We start from the raw sequence: 20,203 nt of genomic DNA, 5'->3' as shown, positions 1-20,203 counted from the left end.
AAGTTGGATGTGAGGAGAACCTAGAAAATGTGTTAACATACGCATTTGAGAATTAATATTTTGGGCTGTGGGAACCTATTCTCATATAGAAACATTTTTAAATTGAGATTTTGTTCACGGATGTTTGTGTTTGCACCGCCATGGTGAAATGAAACACGCGTAGATATGGGATTTGCATGTCTGTGTGCTTGTGTGTGCCTATCTGGGCGTCTACAGAAGAATGTTCTGAGCAGGCTTTTTGAGATCTAGTGTTTTTGTGTTTGCTTTTTGCTTTTGTTTTTGGCTGCATCTTGGCTGAAAGGGATTGAGATTGGTCCCATTTTGGGGGTCTCAGCCTGTCCTCCCGTGGACATGCTAGAGCACTGAGATGTTTGGGGATTTTTCTCTGGCTTTGTGTTGGTGGCATTAGAAGACAGCAGTGCACCATGGGGGTTACACGGGGCAAGCACAGGGGTTCCTAGGCAGGGCTGCCCGTGTTCCAGAGTCCACACAGCTCTGCAGTGGGCTTGATACTATTCTCAGCTTTAGAGCACAGAGGCTCCGAAGGGAAGGAACCAGCTGTGTTTGGGGGGGAGTTTGGGGAGAGTTTGGGGAGAGTTTGGAGAGGGAAGTCCTATTGCTCCTGGGGTTCGTCTGTGTGACTTTTCTCTCCTTCCTCTAGGGAATGGAAGGGATCAAGGTGTTTCTCCACGAAAGAGAACTGTGGCTGAAGTTTCACGAAGTAGGCACGGAAATGATCATAACCAAGGCTGGGAGGTGAGCTGGCCACCTCTGCGGAGGGAGGGCCTGGGGAAATCATGGGGGAGAAGGAAAGGTGTCTCCGAGAGACAGAGAGGCGGAGAAGGCAGAGGGGCAGAGAGAGGCGAGAACAGTGTAGAGCAGAGAAAGGGAGCGAGCGCGCCAGAGAGGATGATTGTATTTTGTTTCACCCGATTTGGGTTAAAGGTGCCTGGAGAACTCCTCCAGTGACCTCCATTCCTGCTGGGAGAAACGCCTGCAAGATTCACCTCCGAAACGGGGCATTTCTCCCACTCTTACAGAAGGAAGAGTCGAGGGCTTGGGGGGCTGTGCTCAGCGGGTGGATTGGTAATGGGACAAAGTGGGACGAGGCGGAGAGAGAAGGGAACCAGAGAAGCTCGGAGTGGGCACAGGGATGAGACCCGCTTGCAGCCTTGACTCCTGGCCCCCACCCTCCTTCCCGCCCTGCCTGACCTTGGAGCGGGTCCCGTGTCCCACCCGATTGCCAAACTTTGAATCGTTGAATGTATTCGCTACCTCTTTCATTGTTTATAGAAAGCAGGCAAAGCCTTTGAAACTGAACCGGGGCTCGGCCGGGCTCTATATACAGACACCGATAAACACGGCAGTTTCGCCAAGACACTCACCCCAGAGTCCCTCCTAAAAGCTCGCAGTTGTGTGTGTGTGTGTGTGTGTGTGTGTGTGTGTGTGTTTTGCTGGAACCGCTAGCTAGCCGGCTGGGGGAGGCTGCGGGAGGGTCTTGCCGCTCTGTAGCTCAGCGTGCCAGCGCGTGTGCGTGCGTGCCCCGGCCTGGGCACATCCTCAGCACAGGCCTCCGGGTGCTGGGCTGGCCCTCCGCGGCCTCAAGGGCAGAAAGCCTGGAGTCAGCCCGGAGCAGGCGTGTGAAGCTGGCGAGGCCAGTAGGCCCAAGCCACCGAGTGTGTGAAGGGGGAGGGTGGAGCCGCCTCCCCAGACGCCCCCCGGTTCTGCAGCCGAAGCCTCCCGCAATAAACTGACAACAGTGACATTTATTATTATTTGAAATTAAACAATGTCTGCTCCCCCGCTCGGCCTGAGTGAACTAGGAGGCGCGTTCTGTTTACACTGAAGGAACTAAGCTCTTCTTCCCATTCTGCCGAGGAAGGAAAGACCTGGCCCGGGCCCCCTCTCCCCCGAGCCTGAGCTGAGGGGATTTAACTATAAAAGGCCTGGGAAGCCTTCCTCGCGCCTGCCTGCAGGCACACGCGCTGCGGCAGATAAACACCACAGGGCTTGGGCTCCGAGGCCTCCCTTCACTCACCCCTTCCCACCATCCCCCGGTGAGCCTGGATCCCGCACGCAGCTCGTCCTTCCACCCCGGCCAGCCTCCCACTCGCTGGCTTTCCGGGGCGCACCCCACCCCGCCTCGGAAAGAGGGCTGGGAATTTGGATCGCACCCCGTAAGCCCAGAGGGAGAGGTACAGGGCCCGCAGGTCTGCAGCACCCATCTGCCCATGACTATCCTGGTTCCAAAACCAAACCCGGATGGGTTTTGGGTTTCTTTGCTGAGGGCCAAAGTGTTTAGACTCTCCAAGGAAGAGTGCCAGGCACGTTGGAGAAGTTGGGGGGGGGTACGGCATTTAGGAATAAATTTTGGCTCAAGGCTCGCAGCAGAGGTTACCAGCTGTGTTTTTTTCTGGGGACCCCAGCCAGGACAAGAGGTATATGGGCACCCACAGATGTGCAGTCCCCGGGGCGCACCCAGCCCGCCGTCATCATGAGGCGGCAGCAATGCGTGCACGGAGCGAGTGGCTAGAGCACCTGCCTGGGCGCTGGAGGCCAGCTTCTCACCGAGTTGGGCTCCTTCTGCCCCTAAATAAAAAAGTAGGTCTCTGGCTCTGAAAAGAGCATTTACAAAGAGCAGAAATGGAGGTTCCGTTAGGGCCTTCTTCACCACTGTTTCTTTACGGAAGCTGCGACCTCCAGGTTTCTGTTTTCCTCCAGGTTACAAATAGTCACCAGCCTCCAGCTCACCTCTGGGCCTCTCCCCTCCCCAAAACTTCAAGGGAAACCTGGAATGGATCCTGGCAAAAGCGGAGCGGGGGCCACTTTTCTCTTGTACACTCCTCACTCGTGGAGGAGTTGCGTGTTCCATTAAGATGCGTGGATGCGCTCTTTATGACATTGGCATTAATTTTTTTCTCTCTTCCTCACCCCCTCACCCGTCCCTTTCTTGGTCTCCCTCCCCTTCTCTACCCAGACGGATGTTTCCCAGTTACAAAGTGAAGGTGACGGGCCTCAATCCCAAAACGAAATACATTCTCCTCATGGACATCGTCCCAGCCGATGACCACAGATACAAGTTCGCAGATAATAAATGGTAGGTAGGCACCAGTGTGGGCCGGTGGGGAGGGCAAGGGGGGAAGTGGAAGGCCAGACTCTCCTCCCCCCAGACAGAACCAAGAAACATTCTTTGAACTCCCCACCCTGCGGAGTGTTTTGCTGCTATCCTGGACCACCCCAGAGGAGGCAAGAGCAGCTGTTAGTTCCCATTTTATAGACAAGAAAACTGAGGCTCAGAGGATGTGAAGGGCCTGTAGCTGTTCCTGCACCCACGGGTTGTGGATATTTTAAAAAGGGTATTGTTTCCAAGCGCTGGAGGTATTTCTGGGGGCATAAAACCATTTACAGTTATTTTTTATGAGTTACCTGCTTTGAACGTGCCTTTTTATGAAATTGCAAAGTCAGGCCGTGGTATTTGAGTTAAACAGGCAAGCGAGGAGAGGTCCATTCCTCGGGTGGACTGCTCCTGTGGCTGCCAAGCGTGCAGAGAGGCTCGAAGAAGAAAGCACATTTGAAAGCCCTTAAGGACTTTTCTTAGACTTTTTGGTCCAGGCTTTCAGAACCCAAGAATTATTCCATGGGCAGCAAGAGGCTTCGAGGCCCTGCGGCTCCCCTGGTGCAGGGGGAGGGGTGGGGTGGAAGAAGAAAAAGCCGCTTAGTGGGGGACTTGTCTGGACACTGGCCGCAGGCCTTCTGAGCACCTGGGTTTGCAGATGCCCAGGCAAGGCCCCAGGATTCGGCCATTTCCAGATCATTCTTCTATTCAGCAGCCCTTGTCTGGCCCGGCACAGGACCCTGCCAGCACGACAGGGCGCTAAGTCTGGGCGGGTTTTGTCCCCCCTTGGTCAGGTCTGTGACGGGCAAAGCAGAGCCCGCTATGCCGGGCCGTCTCTATGTGCATCCGGACTCGCCGGCCACCGGGGCGCACTGGATGAGGCAGCTGGTTTCCTTCCAGAAACTCAAGCTCACCAACAACCATCTGGACCCTTTTGGGCACGTAAGTACCTGATACAGCCCACAAGGCCTCCTCCGGTACTCTCCATCTCTGACTGTCCTGAGTCCGTGGGTCTGAGTTGCTCTTGCCCTCTCTCTTCCCCCTTTGTCTGTTTCCCTGAGTTTCTCTCTCTTCTTGGCTCCTCTCACTCACGCTTGCTTCTCCTTTCCTTGCCTCATTCCACTGGCCTGGGTCTTTTCCTCTCTTGGCCTCCCTAATCCGCCGCTGTCCTGTGCAGTCTTCTCTGTGGTCCACCGTCCCATGCTCTGGGGCTGCCTTTCCTTCTGGGGGCAGCTGGAGAACCGGGGCCTGGGGAGACTGAAGCCTGGACCTCTGTCCCATCTGTGATTAGGTGTGGGGGGTTGTGTGTTTCAGATCTTCAGAAAATGTGGTCCTTCTAGCCCAGAGGCTGCCCAGAGGCTAGACCTCCATGGGAACCCTAGATAGCCTTCCCTGCTCACTTCCAAACCCTGCCTTGTTATTGAGATGTTCCAGCTGAGAGGGAGCCCCTAGGCCACCTGTTCCCTCTTTTACAGATGGGGAAGCCAACCTGCCAGAGGCCAACCCGGGCACCCCTTTTGAGCTGATCCTCTTGGGTTTATCTTTTTCCCCCCAACTTCCAGCTTCTCCCCCACCCTCACCATGCCCGGAACAGGCAAACCTGGACCAGAGTCCTAACCCTGGAGTCTGCATCGGCCCCCAGAGCAGCCTGGTGAACCACCGGAGTCTGCATGCAGGACACTGAGTGTGCTGCCCCTCGCCTTCCAAGCTCTTAGCAGGTTCTCCAGCTTTAAACAGTGTTTTCCTCAACAACAACAACAACAAAAAACAACAAATGAACAAAACACTGATTTGGAGGGAACTGTCTCCATATCTTTTCTCCGGCAATAACTAATCACCAGAAAAGAACACAGTCTCGAATTCAGTGTGTTCAGAATCCCTAGCTTGATGATTCCACCGGAAAGTGGGCTCTTTCGTCTTGGGGACCCTGGGCCCTCACAGCAGCCTAGAAAGGAGGACGCACAAATATGCAGCCTTTATAAATGGGAGTGCAGGGGAGGGGCGGGTCCTGCCCAAGGTCATGCAGCTTGAACCCGCAGGGTCTGCGCCGGGAGGGGACAGGGATGCGGGCAGTGAGTCAGTCTCTGCACGTGGTGGTGCGAGCTCGAACCGCTGGCCCAAGGGGAGGAGAGAAGGAAGGCCCAATTCCCTTCCCGCGCGCGGTGGCGGGGACGGAGCAGAGGGTGCAGTGGGGGCATTTCAGGGCAAAACGCCCGGCCCCCTCCCTCCGCGTTTGCCCGCAGCGCCGGCCGGGCCCTGCGTGGGCATCGGCTGGCCGGGGTGGCGCGCGGCCTGCGGGACCGGCTGAGCGCCGGGGACGCCGCGGACCGACGGGTTTCCCGCGGGGCTGGCCACTCCGGGAGGCGGGGGGACTCCGTGCAACCTCGCTTTCCCTGGGCGGTCCAGGCGGTGCCTTCGGGGGTCGCGCTGGGGCGGGAGCTCGGCCCCCGCAACCAGGCTCCGGCACCCTCGCGCGTGTCCAGGCTCCCGGGCCCCGCGGAAGAGAGAGGGGGTCCTGGGGGCGGCCCCGGGCCCCGCTCCTGGAGCCCAGAGCCGCCCTAATGAAATTAGGAGCCATTAGATCGCCCTCGCGCTGCTGTCTCCACACTGTCCCCGGCCGTCAAAGCAATTTGGCTAAGCCGGGACGATGGCCGCGCCGGCCGGGGGCTGCGGCGGCCCACGGGGCCCCGCTGCGTCTCTCTGTCGCCGCGCCGCCCCCGCCGGCGTCGCTATCGGCCGGGGAGGAGGCCGGGCCAGCGGCGGCCGCAGATTAGGGCCGCGCGCGGCCGGGGTCGGGAGCCGCGGGGCCCGGGGTCGCCCCGCCCGCCGCCCCTCCCCCTCCCCTCCCCTCCCCTCCCCCCTCCGCGCGGGCCTCGGGCCTCGGGCCTCGGGCTGGGCCCGGGGACCCTGCCCCGGGGCGGCGACGCAAGTCATCAGAGACCCGGGGACGCCTGGCCGCGCGCTCCAGGTGGCGGGTCCCAGGGAAGGGCAGGCCAGGGTGCGCCGTTGCGCGCGGCGATCGGCCCGTTCAGGGCAGGTATCGGGCGTCCTCATGGACGCTCGCGTTCGCAGCTCCCCAAACCGTCAAAAGCCAGGCATCCTCCAAACGGCAAAGCTGGCTTTTTTCTTTTCTTTTCTTTTTTTCTTTTTTAAAGCGGAGATGCTCGTCTCCTAGGACTAGTCCTGCTCCAGCAGTCTGGAGCCTCCTTCTGTAGTGGCCTACTAGTGGCGTTATAGGTGCGGCTACAGGAGGGGGACCCCATTTGTCCCCGGGAGCACCCCAAACATGGAGACAGCAGAAAGGAAGGAGAAAGAATGCATTCCCCCACCCCCGCCCCCGCCAAAAAGAAAAAAAAAAAAACAGTTTGTCTGGGGCCAAGGCTGGAGATAATTCTGATGGTGGATCCAGAAATGTTGATAACGTTGTAGAAAGGGAACCTGGTGAGAAGTAGGTGGTGGGTGGGGGTCTCGCCATCCCTGGAGGCCCACTCCCTAGCCCATTACCTTCTTTATTTCAGGGACTCCACTTTGCACATTCTCCACACAAATGGCCGAGCCTGGGATTTTTTTATTCTGGTTCTGCAAACACTAGTCTTTTACTTTTCAGTCTCTTAAAGGGTTTCGTTTTGTTTTGTTTTGTTTTGTTTTTTGGGGGGGAGGGGGATGTTTGTTTATTTATTTGATTGTTCTCCCCTTTCATTCCAAAACTGAAGCTTACACTTCTCCCCAGGCACCAGTTCTTTGCTGCATATTTGCATACCTTCCTTTGGGGGGGGGGTGGAAGTGGGTGGGGAGTACACTATACAGGAGTTAATTTATTAAGCAAACTTTATTAAGAATTCTGATTTACTGCCGTGTGTGCTTTGGGTAGATTCCTGGAATATTAGCCTGGCTTTTTTGGTTGGAAATTGTCATTTTTGAAATGTTTCTTTTTAATGAAATCACTGGCCCCTTTTCAAAACAGGAGAGAAAAAAAATCAGACACCCCCACCCCCACCCCCACCCAAGAGTCTGTAGCAGGAGGTGAATTTTAGCGGTGGAGAGAGGAGAAATTTATCTGGAAACAAAGGGGTTTTGATTTTTCTTACAATCTCATTTTCTTTATTATTTTTAGATTATTCTAAATTCCATGCACAAATACCAGCCCAGATTACACATTGTGAAGGCGGATGAAAATAATGGATTTGGCTCAAAAAATACTGCGTTCTGCACCCACGTCTTTCCTGAGACAGCCTTTATCGCGGTGACTTCCTACCAGAACCACAAGGTAAGCCCCAGGCCCCAGGAACCAGCGTGCTGCGGCTGCCTGTTCGTGTGTGTGTGTTCGTTAGCAGGAGGGTGCAGGGGTCTTCTGCTGAAACTTTTAATCTGTAAGGGCTTCTTCTTTCCCTTACAGCAGGTACCAGCTTCTACCCCAGGGGGCCAGGGCAGGGGCAAAGCCAGGGCCTGATGATTGCAGCTGTTTGTACTGTATTCACGGGTTTTGCAGGTCTCTCTGTCTCTCTCCTTGTCTCTCTGTCTCTGTCTCTCTCTCTGTCTCACACACACCAGTTAGAAACAAACTTGTCAAATTGTAGGTGACCACACATTCAAATATAACAAGAACACATCAACTCTCCACTCCTAAAGTGATCGCCAAGAAGAAAGGTCATTTTAATGCAGGGCTCCATGCTCTTAGGTGGGGACCTGGTGCCACCCTTCATGGAGCCCCTTTTTCGGGTGAGGGTGTCTCCTCCAGTCTGCCTTTTGGATGCATTTCAACGTGAACTGGGGCAGGTGGCAAAGTTGCCAGAAGCCTGGGGCTTGGATTTGCAAGATGCTTCTCTGATTGTCTCTGTGGTTGCCCATCCCGGACAACAGTGAAGCAGGGTGGGCATTGTTGAAAGACAAGAACAAAAACTGAACAACCTGTGCCACCCTGCCCAGGGGCTCCTGGGAATTAGACAATACCACAGCAAAACCACAGCTTTCGGAGGGGAGGGATGCTTTATTTTCCAGAAGGAGGTTGCAGTGTGGTGTAGACACAGGAGGGTATAGATTGAGTCTGTCAACATCAGACCCAACACTGTTCAAAATCCAGACCCCGATCTGGGCATTTCCAAGCTGGATGATGATCCTAGAACAGGGCACCCCGTAACTTTTATTTTTTCCTAGGAGAAAGGGCTCCTCTTCTCTTGACTTATCATGGTTCACTTCTGTTCTTTAGACACTCGAGTGCCCCTGTATTCGTTTTATCGGTGGAAGGGCAGGATTGAATGATTCCTAAAACAATATTTTACTTATCTATTCATAAGAGATTCAGAGAGAGAGGCAGAGACATCAGGCAGAGGGAGAAGTAGGCTCCCTGCAGGGAGCCCAATGCAGGACTCGATCCCAGGACCCCGGGATCATGACCTGGGCCAAAGGCAGATGCTCAACCACTGAGCCACCTAGGAGTCCCAAGATTGAGTGATTCTTAAGCCTACATGAAAAGATCTAGAGTCTGGAAAAACAAGATGCAGGGCAGGGGGCACTGTGGGGATGCAGGCTGCTAGCATTAAGGAGTGATACGGGTTGTTGAAGGCGAAAGTAGGGGGTTCCATATGGAGTCAATGAGGGCCGGTCACTGGGGCAGCATAAGGAGATGGGCATGGGGATGGTGACTCCCTTCCTCCTCCATAGCTTCCTATCCCCACCTGCAGTATAAGGGTAGGCTGGCTGAAATTTACAGGGGCTGTGAAGCCAGGTGGGAGAGGCCAGGGCAGAGTGAGGGGTGTGTTTAGCACCCTAAAGCCTCCAGCCTATACTCTGGGTGTCAGATAACAGCCCCCCCCCCCCCCCTCCAGTGAAGCCAGGTCAGTTACGAGATGGTAATCTCCAAATTCAGATTGTCAGCCATCTGGCCAAGCGGTGATGGAGGGTCGCTGCTAGGCCACAAGTCCTGTCTGGGGACCCAGGTCTGGAGAGAGCTTCCCTCCAGAAGAAAACTTGCTCTCCCCAAAATGCAATTACTTTTTAAAGGGGAAGGAAGAATTTTCTGAGTTCCACTCCTGACTTGTCAAACCAACGAGAACAAAAACATGAAGGTCAAATACTCTGAAAATCGCAGAACTATTTCAGGCTAATTTGAGCCTGGCTGCTAGCAACCTGTTTCCTCTATGGCTATTATAAATCTATGTTTAACTTTGTGGTGACGGTCACAGGGGAAAAAAATTGGAAAAAATAGCAACAAGGACACTCAATCTCACCCCTCCCTCCCTCCTCTCTCCCTCTCGTGTATGTATACACACACACACACACACACACACACTCCTCTATATATCTATATACACACATACACACTTAGACCTGACAGAGGGTCCAAAGATATACCAGATTTTCTTTTCTTTCTCTCTTTTCCACTAAGCAAGCCCAGGTTCACACAGAAAGGACAGGAAGTGGTAGACTCCTGATGTGAATGCTTGGGTCCTTAGGAGGAAATCCCTAAGGTCTGTGTAGTTATGATCTTAGGGTCCATCAGGCATGGCTAGATCGGGGTGGGGGGCATGTGTGCACCTCTCTCTCTTTCTCTCTTTGCTTTTGGAGGCATAACTGTCCTGCAATAAACTGCAATATTTGCAGTATACAATTTGATGAGTTTGACATATATACAGCTATGAAGCTGTCATTGCCACCGCTTGTGAGTATATCCTAAATTTATAATTTATTTATTTATTTATTTATTTATTTATTTATTTATTTATTCATTCATTCATTCATTCATGAGAGACACAGAGGCAGAGACATAGGCAGAGGGAGAAGCAGGCTCCCTGGGAGAAGCCCAATGCAGGGCTAGATCCCAAGACCCTGGGATCATGATCCCAGCCAAAGGCAGATGTTCAACCACTGAACCACCCAGATGACTCTCTAATTTTCTTTAAAAGATGTCCTCCTCAATGAATATATTTTAATGATCCATGCACTTGAAGGAGCGTATGCTCAATGGGGTGTGCATGTGTGAGATTTGAGCACAGCCTAGGGGATTGTGTGTCTGCATGCTCGTAGATCTAACAATGTATGTCTTCAAGTATGCATCTGGATAGATGTGTGTCTGATGACCACACAAAGGGTTCACAGATGGGAATTTGGGTTTAGTTTTTAGTGGATTGGCCATAAAGTGTTTTTTAGCCAGCCTGACCTCCAGAGGAGGGATTTCATAGGAGACAGCTTTCAGCCACTGTCACCCCATGTGATAAGTTTTGCCCACGTTTTAGTTGTAAAGTATCAAAGGCACCTATATTCTTGGTCAGGAGGTAGTGTAGAGCAGTACATTTCTTCCAGTCCAGTCTGAGGCCCCTGCAGGCATTCCCTGTATGGATATATAACGTGTGATTTCAATACTCAGGCCAAGTTGAGTGTGGTTTTTGGACTCTGTCTTCTTACATTATAGTCCCACCTGGGTGAGGTGTCGAGACTCTTGACTTCATGGCAGGAGCCACCTGTGCTTTCACTTGCCATTGCCTGAGGGTTCAGGTGGGACTCTGGAGGCAGGCTGCCTGGGTTCAGATTCGTTTGACTTGGGCAAGTTACCTGACTCGTTTTTCCTCATCTGTAAAATGGGGGTCATACAGGAATTGTTTGTGGTCCTCATCGTGAGGACCAAACGAGATAATCCTTGGAAAATGCATAGTGCAGAGGGTGGGAAAAAGCACAGAGTATCAGCAATGATACCATTGACTGACTACTCAACTGATGGGTTTGTAACAACTCCATCCAAAACACAGGCCCTGGGAAGCTCTTTGCCTTCCCTATTTGAGAAATCAGAAGAACTGAGATTCTAGATAAGTTCTTAACCGTGTTTGAAAAACAACTACAAATGTTAGTTTTTGTGGTTGAGTTAGTTCATTTCCCTGAACATGCCATCAATTCAAGGACTGTTTGCCCTGAATTATTATGCTTTGGATAAATGAGCAAGGACAGAAAAGCAATCCATGTGATTAAATCACCAGGACAGTGTAGGACAATATGAGGCAGTTGTTTTCTGGCCCCATCCTCCAGAATGAACTTTCTTTGCTTGGATGCAGGTATACCAGGGGGAGGCAGGTGGGTGGCAGGGTTCACTTGCTAGGCTGGGGTCACACACCCGTACGCCCCTGGGCGCCTAATGACACTACGTATTTCCTCAGCCCAGCTGTGATCCCAAGCTGGATTTGGGATTTATTTCCCCAGATGGTTGACAGCTTGAAAAAGATATTTAAAAACTCGACTCTTCCGCAGCAGCGACGTTTGCTCTGTGAAACACGTTTTTGTAAGGCTTTCACTGAGGTTGTCAGCAGCGCCCAGAGCAATCCCTAGAAATATTTAGGTGTTAAAAAAAGGTCACGTGGGCATTTCATTTCTCTGCTCTTGCAACAATGGCTGTGTATGCGAGCATGTCTATCCCCTGATATTAACTTACTTTGCCATTAAAAGGCATTTCTTCTCCTGCTTAAATCATTGTGTAAGGAGTCTGTATTTATGAGGTATGAGCTTTCTGGTTGGGACCAGGAAATGAACCCCTAATAGAGAGACATAATTAAGATTTTTGGCCCTCATGAGGGTTTTTTTTTTTTTCAAAAGCAAGAATTCACAACAATTATTCTCATTAATTTTTACAACCTCTGTCTCACTGGTTGGAGCTGGCATTTATATTTGTTTTAGTCCCCCCTCCCCCCTCCCCCGGATATCCGGTTTTATGCTGATTTTGGAGCGAGTGCATTTTCGTGAAGAGTGAAAGTCAGCTTCAGTGGAGCCTGTTAGTAGAACTCAGACATCCAACGTATCGGCCTGTGTGCCCGAGTGAGCTCACCAACATGCAGCATGTTAGGAAGGGAATTTCAGACACAAGGTTCTGGGGAGTAAGGCAGACATTTTCACCCGCAGCTGAGCTTGTTCTATGAATATTTCTCCAGTGTAATAATTCTTACATCCTCTAGACATCTATACTCCATGAAAAAGACATATGTAAGAGCAACGTACCTAAGTTGCCTATGCAGCAAACTGTGCTTGTCCTATGCAATCATATTTTTGGAAGCGCAAAAATGAGGGAATAGTGGACCTCTTTGCGGTGCAAGGGATGGTTTTGAGCGAAAGATTTTTTGCTAATAAAATACTCAAACCCACCCCCTGCCTTTTTTTTTCCCCCCTCGTGATAATTGTCTGCCTTAAGCTCTTGGTGGAATGGTGACATCATGGACTAGGCATTAATGCAGCCCCCATACCGCACCCATGTTGCCTACAATACTCCTAGGGACTGGCTTCAGTGACTCTTGGGGTGGGGCACAGGGAGTGCAGCAAGGATTCCCTCCACCCTTTTTTGAATGATCTGATTTTTACTTAACCTTTTGAGGATCCCTCCCCACCTCCCTTTAAAAAATCCCATGCTATATGGTCACTTGGGTTGCATTTTATTATGATGAAGCTCAAGTGGGAAAGAATGCTCCACTAGGTGATGGGCTATTGGACACAAAAAAGAAGTGGATTCAGAGTGCGTATTTTATTTAATTTTTTAAAGATTTTTTTCGTTCATTTATTTGACAGAAAGAGAGAGTGTGTGCACAAGTAGGCAGAGTGGCAAGTAGAGGGAGATGAAGAGGGAGAAGCAGGATCTCCGTTGAGCAGGGAGCCCAATGACCTGAGCCAAAGGCAGATGCTTAACCAGCTAAGCCACCCAGGCGCCTTGGGAGTGCACATTTTAAAGACTGATTCCCTAAGAGATTTTTTACAGACTTTTCTACTCATTCTGAAGGGTCAATCAAAATCAGAAAGTTGTAGGAATGGGTAGAGTTTTAAAAAAAGGAAGGAGGGAATGTGTATACACATAAATACCCCATCTATTTAAAAAGTTTTAAAATAGGTCTTTTTTTTTTTTTATAGCTGTTCTAGGTTCACAGCAAAGTTAAGCGGCAAGTATAGAGAGTTCCCATTGACCCCCCCTACCCCCTCCGCCTGCCTCAAAAGCTCCCCCACCATCAACATCCTCCACCGGAGTGGGACATTTATTACGATCGATGAACCTACATGGACACGTCGTTATCACCCAGAATCTACATTAGGGATCTGGACAAATGTATGAGGGTTTGGACAAATATATGAGGACTTCTATCTACCATTAAGTTATCATACAGAGTAGTTTTATTTTAAGTGCTCTGTGCTCTGCCCATTCATCCCTCCCTCCCCACACCACCTCTGGCAACCACTGATCCTTTTTTATGGTCTCTATAGTTTTGCCTTTTCCAAAATGTCATGCAGTTGGAATTCTATAACATATTTTTTAAATGTTAATTTTATGTATATTTTTTACTGCAAGTGCACACACACATATACACGTATATAATATAGCAATTTCACGTTCGTTATAGAGTTTCGGAGTTAGAAGGAAACCTTACGAGGCCATCTCTTCTGGAAAACAGAACACACCAGAATGCCTGCCTCCAAAGGGATGGATTATGGGTGCATTTACTAGTTACTACTCCTGGTTTCTCAAAGAAACGTACTCAGTTTCTCAAAGTCTGTAACTCTACTACGGTGGATAGCTGAGGTGGTTGTGTGGGTACTTGCATATGATGGGATCACAGAGAGAAAATTGTTCTTGTTTTGATTATCTTTCTATTCATTTATCAGGGAGAGGGTTCAGTACCAGTTTGTGTTAAATCCGTCTCTAAAAGTGTCTCCTTTCCTCTTGCAACAAAGTGAGGGCAGGCCTCAGGTTTAGAACTTTCTGCGGGTGCCAGTAGGGGGAATTTGATACAATGGTTTTTCTTTTATTGAATAGTTCATGATTTTTTTTAAAGATTTTTTTTATTTATTCATGAAAGACACACAGAGAGAGGCAGAGACACAGGCAGAGGGAGAAGCAGGCTCCTCGCAGGGAGCCCAATGTGGTAGCTCATGATTCTAGTTTGAGGTAGAGAGAAGTGATATTATATATTTTTTGTAAACAAAAAGTGGTTAGGTTTAAATCAAAATACTGAGGCAGACCAGTGTACAGGGGCTATGTAGACATATAGATATGATACAATAACAATGGTGAAGGTGAAACCTGTGTGACTGAGCCTCACGAATGCTGCCTTGGTGGCTCTAAAGTGTCTGATATATAAAAATTCAATTCACACTCAGCTTTTAGGAAATACTTTTAGCAGACTTCATGTGGTTGTACTCTTTCACCTGGACCTGTACGCTCACACTTACAGAATACGTGTTGATGGTTTCCATGAAAGTTATGACCACAGGACCCAAGAACCTGTCCTATTGCTAAATTTTGTACATTGCAACAAAAAATTTCCAAGAAGAGGGAAGTCTCTTCTATCTAGAAAATTGAAGGGCCTTGGGGCTGACGCACAGGTTATCATGTGTGCTACAATTCTCTGGGTGTTTATTTAGTCAAACACCATCTTCCACCTGTGCTAGCTAACTCTGTGATGCTGAAATGAATGAGGCATGGGGCATAGCAGAATTTTTTTATTTTTTAAAAATATTTTGTTTATTTATTCATGAGAGACACACAGAGAGAGGCAGAGACATAGACAGAGGGAGAAGCAGGCTCCATGCAGGGAGCCTGATGTGGGACTCGATCCCAGGACCCCAGGATCATGACCTGAGCCAAAGGCAGATGCTCAACGACTGAGCCACCTAGGCATCCCCATAGCAGAATTTTGAAAGCAATCAAATTTCTCCAAATGGCGGTTACCATGCTGCAGGATGAGTGGCACCATGTCAACATGCCCAACTTTCTGAGGGGGCGGGGGGGCACTGAGTGTAGGGGCCTAGAATGTGTTTGACATACAACATGCTAGGATTAAAAAACAAACAAGCCCAGCTGGAGTGATGCAGAGTATGACTCCAATTAACGGGCAAACCGAAACCAGGTTTTTTTCCCTTTTAAAAGTGGTCTGATCTAGGGCAGTTTTCAAAGCCTCCTCTCAAATGAAGTGGTGGGTCCCACTGCCGTGACTGGCTTAATTTGCTGCTTTTGGTTGCCAGAGGCTGCGTTTCCAGCCATCAAGTGAACACGGAGTCTCTCTTTCTCTCTTTCCTTCCTTCAGATCACCCAATTAAAGATTGAGAATAATCCCTTCGCCAAAGGATTCCGGGGCAGTGATGACATGGAGCTCCACAGAATGTCACGAATGCAAAGGTAAGAAGGTGGAGTGCTGGGCTCCCTTCTCTCCATGTACCCCCCACCTTCCACCTCACTTCCCCACCCCCCAGTAACCCAGAAGAGCCAGCAGCAGCCCAGTACCTCTGTCCTCTGGCCTACCTGCTCACAGAGGCCCAGACATGTTAGGCATCGAGAAAAAGGAGAGATAGCCACCTTTGGTCCCACCATCTGACAATCTCTACATGCTCACATATGGTTTACTCTTTGGGACAGCCCGGGGGTGGGGGGGATTGGGTCCTCCCAGGACCGGGAGGGAGGAGACGGCATGAGGGACCTTGGGAACTTGGCGTCCTCCATCTGCCCGGAGCAACAAAAGCTACAACTTTCTCTCCCCTTTCTTTGCCTTCTCTCTCCTTCTCATGAAATCAATCCTTTCTCTCTTTCTTCCCATAAGTCACAGCCGATGAATGATTTTCTTTTTGGCAACAGCTCTTGGTAAATGAAAGGGAAGTTAATGACTCGATTTCCTGGGGGTGAAATGCAGACAAATTTGACACCACGTGGTGGTCCGAGGCACTGGGGGATTGGAAGCTGGTGATAAAAATTGCTCGGTATTTTTACATATCCTGTGGTCGCAGTCGCTGATATGATGAATAGAAGGGGCTGTAGAAAATGTACATAGTGGGAATTTGGTCTGATTTGAAAGGATTGTACGAGCATTGCCAATTTTGTCAAACATTCTCTCTACCTCTTGATATGCTTCCAAAATAACTTACCATATGGCAAGAGAATTAGAAATACATCTTGATTCCTTTGACCAAGAAAGGGTCCCCCCAACCCCCGCTTCAGTGGGTTAGTGTTTCAAAATAAAGTGAGGTCACGTAGGAAGCTTTTCCTTATCCTTTCTGGAAGACATAAGAAGAGGGAGTCAGGCCGATGGACAGACATACCATACCCGTTCAAAGAAAGATCAGGGATCTAAGGGAGGAACAGAGAAAGGCCACAGTGTCGTGGTTTTCACACTGGTTTGGAAATTCATGCCACGGAAATTGTTTTTATTTTATTTTATTTTATTTTATTTTATTTTATTTTATTTTTTAAGATTTTATTTATTTATTCATGAAAGACACACACACACACACACACACGCACAGAGGCAGAGACATAGGCAGAGGGAGAAGCAGGCTCCCCATGGGAGTCCGATGTGGGACTTGATCCCAGGACCCCGAGATCACGACCTGAGCCAAAGGCAGATGCTCAACCACTGAGCCACCCAGGTGCCCCTGGAGAGTGTTTTTAGAAAGCGGGTTTCCCAGTCTAACTTTGCATGCGTTAGGAAAGAAATATACCGTTACCGTCAGGTGTGCACCCTCTACCCCACTCATATGCATTTCTGCATTTATAATCAGTTTACTTCATGACCACAGATGAGCAAGATGCTTTTTGTGGCTAAAAGAACCAAGTTCTTAAGTTATTTTTGTTAAAAAATAACAATTGGCTTTACGTGGCAGCATTTTTTAAATCGGAGCTGGATTGAGTCCACCATCAAGTGGAAAAGTTGACAACAGGTATCCTATAAAGCTTGTGTGTGGGGTGGGAGGTTGTCAACCTGTTTGTGGCCCTGGGTTCAGAATGCCAAGCTTGAATTGCCATGGTGATCGGGCTCTTGGGCTGCTCTGACTGCTGGTCATCACTGAGGGATTTTAGCCTTTGACAGAGTCTCACTTCCATCCTCCTGCTGGTGAGGGGTGGGCCACCCCATTGCAGCTTGCAAACCAAGGGTTTCCCCATCCCTTACGTCATCCCTCCTTCCCACAAGGTCAAGAGCAGATGGGATACAGGATTTAAGGTGTTGTAAATCGCCTCCTCTTGTGTAACTGGTCACCAGGTCCTGTTGTTTCTGCCTTCCTAAAATATGTCTGAATTCACCTCCTTTCTCCTACCAGGCTGTCTATTCCAGCTGCCACCATTGCTACCGGCCATGGCCTTCTAAATTATTTAGACCTTTCCAGGACATTCTCTAGGCAGCTGCCAAAGACATCTTTGTAAAACACAAATCAGATGAGGTTACTCACAGTGTAAGACGCACCCTCAGTATAAGGTCCAGACTCCCCCGGTGGGCCATGCCCTTCCCATCTGATCCAGCCACTCCCCCTGGCTTTGGAAGTGGATGGGATAAATGATAGACGTGGAGGAGAGACAGGTGGGGGAGTGCAGGTGTCTGAGATCTTAAATATCAGTGACCCCGGGGACTCTCCCTTGAAGTTATAAACATAGCCGGTTAGATATTTAGAAGGATGACTTTACTTTGGTCTGAACTGGCTGTCCAGATCATCTCCCCTGTTCATGCAGATTGGTTGGGGTTGTCTAGGTGTCCTCTTTGAGTAGGCACTTGCAGTAAAAGGCAGGAGAGGGTGGCAGGGGGCCAGTAGGCTCTCAGTAATTGACCTATTGTGTCAAAACTCACAACCTAAGAACCACATGTCTTTGTGGCCACATTAGGAGTTGTGCTGGGGACTCAGAAGGCAGAACTAACCACTGGCCAGCCTGGGAGGGTGGACAGGGTCATCTGCCCAGTTTTGTGTACACGGCCCCTGAGGAGGAGACAGAGTGAGGCCTGTACAGTGGCTCCAACAGGAGGCTTGGGGACTCAGACAAACCCGGGCTCAATCCTTGCTCTGCATGTATCAGCGTGTCACCTCATGGAACCTCAGTCTTTTCATCTGTAAAATGGGCATAAATTATAGCCTCCACTTTCCAGGGTTCTTGTAAGAATTACGTGAGAAAATATCTATGAGGTGCCTGGTTCCTAGTCCATGCTTGATGCAACATATCAGATTTGGGGGAAGACTCCCCATTACTCCCAGTCTTGCCCTTGTTCAGCATTTATTCTGGGCTGTGGTCCCAGCTCCCAGTGACAAGTGGGGAAGATGGCTGTCCGGAGTCGGCGTGATAACAGCCAGGCCGGAACGGCAGGCTCCCTGTTCATCTTGTAATCCTGTTTCCTGTCCCCCACACACCCGGTGACAGCTGGCCCGCGGGGGGGCGGGGGGAGGGAAGCCGGAGGAATGACATTTCCTTTAATTGCAACAGTTGGAAGAAGGGGAGAGGGCTGGACACTGACTCGAGGTTAGCCCATATAAATAACGTCTGGATGAGCTGGGCAAATGTCTGGGCACTCACCCTTCTATCTCTCCGTGCCTTGCTCTCTGTGTTCGGAAAATGCTGACAGTGTCTTAGTTATTTTCCAACATTCATTTATGGTCTCCAGTTACAGAAGCAAGAACCGCTTATTATAAAAATGAGCGAGCTGTGGAAAAAGCATAAAGAAGATACAAGTATTTTTAAAATCCTGTCTCTAGCTGACTGATTTAGAATATGTGCCAAGGTTATTCTGAAAGGTTAATCTGCGGTTTAAAAAAAAAACATGTTGCCCTAAACAACCAGTATTTCCCAAATGGCAGGACCTCTACTCTGGTGACAGATGGGATGATTTTAGAAGGTGTACAGACATGGGCACATCAGGCTGATTTTATAGATATTATTGCTTGGAATGAGGCTAAGTTCTAAAGAAGGAAGGAGGGAGGGGGTAGGGGAAGGGGGGAGAACGAGAACTAAGGCTGATTATTTAAGGGAAAATATTAATTTTTTAAGAAGTTTTTATTTATTCATGAGAGACACACACAGAGAGGCAGAGACACAGGCAGAGGGAGAAGCAGGCTCCCTGTGAGCCCGATGCGGGACTTGATCCCTGGACTGGGATCACACCCTGAGCCGAAGGCAGATGCTCAACCGTTGAGCCATCCAGGTGTCCTGGGAAAATATTAAATAAGAGTAGAAGTGGTGTAAAGGTTTGGTGAGCTTGTCAAGGCGATCTACAGATGACAGAGATTTGGGAAATAACCCTGGGTGCTCATCCTAACAAGAAAGGTTTGGGAGCTTTCCTCTTCTTTGAAATAACCTATGTCTTGGTTTTCCATAGAGCATCACTTTCTTTGAATTTATTTCAGCCTTTTTAAGATGTGTCCAGGAAAGTTGTGACCTTCCAAAGAGCCAAGGGTGCTGGGGCCCAAGGCCAGGGTTGTTGGGGGCGGGGAGTGGGGATGATGGGGGAGGTCAGATGGGGGAGGGAGGGCAGGAGAAAGTAGGAGGTGGACCTTGTGGGAAGAGTGGGATTTGCATGTGCTGGGGAAGAAAGGTTTTCTGGGTTGGATCAGGGTAGACATGGGCAGGGATTGACAAGTCTTGGGGTATGGAGTAGGGGTCTGAAGCTCTCTGAAAGCCCACTGGGGTGGCACAGGGACGTGGTGGTACCCGGGGGACAGCTGCTCCGAGAAGCATGGCATTCTAGAGACAGAAGGGAACTACAGGAGGCAGCGTCTCTTCCAGTTTTGTGGGAGGAGAAACTGAGGACTGTAGATTCATTTATTTCTCCAGTGTTTGACCTGTCAATTCGTTATTCACGTAACATGTATTAAGTGCTTGTGCTATGGCAGGTCTTGAGGATGCAGAGGTGACCCCGAGGAGCAGGGTCCACTGGTGGAAAGCTCCGGGGCTGGGCTCCCCAACACCACTGAGCCTCTACTTCCTCATCTATAAAATGGGGGATAATTCGAGACCCCGCCTCCAGGGTTGTTGTGTGGGAATGAGGTAATATGTGTGTCCCGATTACCATTGCTACAGAACAGGATTATTCCCAGGCTTCACTGGGCCTGGCTGTGCCTGGGCTGCAAGCTCTGCCATCCGCTCTGTGTCTGTGACTGTAAATCCAGGACAGCCAGAGTCCTAGAGACCGCTTATCCTGTGCCTCCATGGCCCACTAAAGGGACCAGGGAGTGCAGGCAACCCAGTCCTTCAGAAGGTGCTCAGAGACCGTCAGGGCACCCTGAATCTCATCCAGGTGCAATCTACTCGCCCTTGCTCAGGGATGCTTATTCGGGTCCTACTGATGGTAAAAAGACCAGGCATTGCTTGTCACCACTGTCTGCAAG

General features: G+C 50.0%; 1 protein-coding gene across 9 annotated transcripts in view; it reads left to right on the top strand.

Moving 5' to 3' along the window:
- The window catches only part of TBX5 (T-box transcription factor 5), an 86,592-nt gene that overhangs the window by 44,182 nt on the left and 22,207 nt on the right, over positions 1 to 20,203 (top strand). For all 9 annotated transcript variants that reach the window (XM_077875766.1, XM_077875765.1, XM_077875769.1 and 6 more), the window contains 5 exons: positions 662 to 756; positions 2,978 to 3,097; positions 3,910 to 4,057; positions 7,230 to 7,382; positions 15,157 to 15,248. In XM_077875766.1, the coding sequence (XP_077731892.1) occupies positions 662 to 756; positions 2,978 to 3,097; positions 3,910 to 4,057; positions 7,230 to 7,382; positions 15,157 to 15,248 (608 nt within the window). The remainder of the gene's footprint in view (positions 1 to 661; positions 757 to 2,977; positions 3,098 to 3,909; positions 4,058 to 7,229; positions 7,383 to 15,156; positions 15,249 to 20,203) is intronic.

Source organism: Canis aureus, chromosome 27 (genome assembly GCF_053574225.1).
Source record: "Canis aureus isolate CA01 chromosome 27, VMU_Caureus_v.1.0, whole genome shotgun sequence".
NCBI lineage: Eukaryota > Metazoa > Chordata > Mammalia > Carnivora > Canidae > Canis > Canis aureus.
This window is presented reverse-complemented; position numbering and strand designations above follow the sequence as displayed.